We start from the raw sequence: 3822 nt of genomic DNA on the forward strand, positions 1-3822 counted from the left end.
GCGCGTTAAAATTTGGACTTTACTGTTTTTGGAGCACCCTAATGTCTATGTTTGTTACATGCAAAAAAACACACACACACACACTAGAGTGGAAAAATTGGCAATTTTTTTGTTGAACCAAATCTGTGCGCTTACAACACACAAAACAAGATCGATCGAGACAACACCAGTAGCTGCAAAGAACCGTAGAATGGAAATAAAAACAAGATAATACTTTTAAAAAGTTGTACTCATACGCATATCATTGTGGGACAAAAACAACTTGTTAATTACTTAAAGCTTTTAAACTGTAAAGAGAAGCTTGCTGCTGCCGGTTCCAGTTGAAGCGCGACCAACTACGACGCTTGGGGCGGTGGGGCGGTGGGGCGGTGAAGTTGCCTGTAGCGCGCTGTCCAGCTTGGATTGTTGGTCAATCGCTAAGAAGGCTTACAACAGCCTAACCGTAGCTTTAAATCAGTGCGCCACAAGCGGCCAACGGCAACGGACTTGAAAATTTAAAAGTGAAACGAGCGTGAATTTTTGAAAGTAATATTGAAAAAATTTACAAAAAATATTTTGGTATTTCATAGCTAGTCAAATTAAATATAAAAAAACGAGATACTTTAATATAAAAAAACCTCGATAGTTTTTAAATTTTATTCTTTCGCGTTTTACTATTAAGCGTGCCACTCGTATCTACAGGAGACTACAACAAAAGTGTGTACACTTGTGGCGAGTTTGCGAATCGACGCGGTTTTGCATTGTGAATAAATAATCAGTTTTTCACATTTTTGTTGAATGCTTTTAAGGGTGGCCACTGAATTTCAATAACCTCTGATATTTAATTCAATTGTGAAAAAGGAATTACTGGATTTTTTTTTTCGCCAACAAAGCCAACAAAGTTATTCAATACATACACTGCCCATAAATAGCGAAATTGAAATCAAAAAAAAATTATATATACAGCAAAGCACACAAAAATGATGCTGAAATTCATTCTGTTGGCGTATATGGTGCAATCGGCAATCGCCGCACCGCAGGTGAGTCAGACTTTTTGAATTTGTCGAAAAAGAATTATTTTTTTTTGCGGCAGCTTTTTCATGCAAACAGAAAAGGAAGTGCAACATTAAGCATAAACAAATGGTTTTAATTAAATTAAGTCTTATCAATTAATATAATCTAAGAAGGATTATAATTCCATACATATATGTATGTATATTGAATAGGCATGCATACATACTTACAAAAGTAATCATTGTATATGTGAGTGGCAAATTGCCAACTGCGCTAAAGTGTGTTGAATTGTTAGTTTGAAAAATAAGCCTCCTCTTATACCCTTCCGGTTAATTTGTAGTATCGTAGTTCACTCGCTTAGCGAATATTTGAAATTCCTAATAGACCATTGAAATATTTGTCAAATGAATTTTCTGTTCCCAGATTCCTATAGCATAGCCAGACGGCAAGGTTAATCCGGATTAACCGTGCTGTTAATGTGATAAAAACACTGTATAACATTTGCAGTTTTTTCCGGGGATTTTATGAATTAAAGTTTTTCCGAAAGTTTGGATTGTATATAGAAAAGTAATTTCTCAGGTTAGAGAATTTTAGAGTTTTTTCAAATATGAAATTGATGGTCGCAGAACCGAATTTAAAACAATCAAAAGTGATTTAAATGCAAATATTTATGCACTCAAAAGGCCTAAGTGAGGGTTTTGGGGTCGTAGGAATTGGAACTTGTACATTATTTTTACGAACCAGCACGCGTACAGACTGAGCAGATGCACGGACACCACGCTGTACGCCCTAACTGCGGAAACACGAGGGGCCTTTGAGTGTGGAGAGGCAGTGCTCTGTGCCTACGCTGACATCGCAAGAGCTTTCGACAACGCCACCCATTTGGGAGCCGACAGAGCACCACTTGAGAAACTTAATGTTCAGCCAACTGTCCGATGGATGGATAGCTAGGTTATTTCAGACTAGGATCGCCACAACCGAAGCCGGCGATAGCGTTGTTCAAGTACAAACGACAAAAGCGTGCCCGCAATGGGGGTGTTATCTCCTCTGATGTGGAGCTTATTTGTGGCCTAACTCCTACAAATACTCACTAATGAGGGCGTCCGCTCCTAAAGTGACGCGGATGACATAGTGATTATCGCTAGAGGGAAGTTCGCAAGTACTCTCTACGACAGCGTCCAAAAAGGCCTTATGATTGCATAAAGGTTGGGTGCGGGTGTAGGATCAAATATCAATCCCTCTAAGACAGCTATTGTTCCCTTAACGAAGAAACGAACTCTCCAGGGGATGAGGAACTTGACATTGGATGGGGGTCGCTACGAATGTCGCCAAAGAGGTGGAGTATCTGGGATTTATCCCGGTTTCCAAGCTTCTGAGGAGGCTCATACTGAGGCAGCCACTTCTAAGGCTACGAGAGCGATGATGATCAGTAAACTTCTAGCGGGAAAATCCTGCGGGTGCACTCCGAGGACCCAAAGTGGCATGTACCCCATGATAGTGTGACCAATAGTGACCTATGGTGCGGTGGCTTGGATTTCCAGGACTACTCTGGGATCGGTAAAGAAGCCCCTTACCAAGATTCAACTGCTGACGTGTGTTTGCATTACGGGAGCAAGGCGCCCTTATGCCGGCGGCAAACTCGAGCCACTGCAGCTTACAGTAGAACAGGCTTCTAAGCGAACCTTTTGCGGGAGAGTATTTTGGCAAAGGCGAGGTGTTAACGTCTCGGTATAGGAACAAGCTAGGTTTCCAGGTCCTTCTAATTCTTCTCCCCAGAGACAATATTAACGGTTTTTTTCAAAAGAAATTTTAGGATGCACACCTATAGCAATGCGCCCTGGAGTGCCTCTGATGGCTCTAAAACGCCTGAAGGGACTGCAGCAAGCGTTTATCGCCCCAAACTGTAGCTTCGGGTGCCCTTGGCAACCTTCCCTGACATCTTTCAAGCGGAGATATATGCCATCAGTCTGTGTACTGAGATTAACATTCAAAGAAATTATCGTGAGAGGAGAGAGTGAGAGGATGCTAATTGTGAGCGATAATCAAGCTCTTTCATCTTTCGAGGTCAAGTCCTCCTAGATTTTCGAGTGTGCAAATGGGCTTAATGCTCTTGCTGAGGTTAATACTATTCAACTAATATGGGAACTAGAGCACATGGGGGTCAAAAGAAATGAGGAAGCTGGTCAGTTGACCAGAGCGGCTGCTGCCTTGACGCCGATAGGACCTGAGCACTTCCTTGCAGTGGATCCCAACACCATAAAGGAAATGCTGAGAAAGGAAAATGTCAAACTGAGGGAGCTGCACTAGCATAACACCATGGGTCTACGCCAGATAGAAAGCGTATTTGGAGGGTACAATCTGAAGAGATAATAGGCTACTCATGGATCTCTCCAAGGATAAACTAAGAATCATTACAGGTATTCTGATGGGCCATTGCAGATAAGAGGTGACCGCTATAGCATACGGCACCTGTGGTCAAGAGAGGACTATATACACTCTCTACCCGGGGGTATATGTTCTAAAATTTATAGAGTCTCTAAGCCTAGTTGAGGTGTTGTGATGAGCTAATGTCACAATAGAACTACTGGTCGTAGTGCTTTAATTAACTATCTCTTAAATTTTTCGTTAATATGCTGAGTTAGACTTAATGAGACCAAGTTTGGTAGAAATCGATAAAGTGGTTACCGAGATACATCTTGTAGTCATAAAGTGGGCGGTGTCAGGCCCAATTCCTAAAAACTATTAACTTTTGGTAAGTTAGCGTCCTCAGTTGTTGAAATATGGTAGGTTGTCGCGGTCGTCTATAAGACACACTTAGGCTCAGGGCCC

General features: G+C 41.7%; 1 protein-coding gene across 1 annotated transcript; it reads left to right on the top strand.

Moving 5' to 3' along the window:
- Window positions 1-337: 337 nt before the first annotated feature.
- Window positions 338-1019, top strand: LOC118756914 (the record flags this gene model as incomplete). Its single annotated transcript, XM_036491650.1, is given in 2 exon segments — window positions 338-525; window positions 789-1019. A coding segment is annotated over 1 exon segment (60 nt), but the record flags the coding sequence as incomplete, so codon positions are not given.
- Window positions 1020-3822: the final 2803 nt, after the last annotated feature.

Source organism: Rhagoletis pomonella, unplaced genomic scaffold (assembly GCF_013731165.1).
Source record: "Rhagoletis pomonella isolate Grant_MI unplaced genomic scaffold, Rhpom_1.0 Rhpom_scaffold_12887, whole genome shotgun sequence".
Taxonomy (NCBI): Eukaryota; Metazoa; Arthropoda; class Insecta; order Diptera; family Tephritidae; genus Rhagoletis; species Rhagoletis pomonella.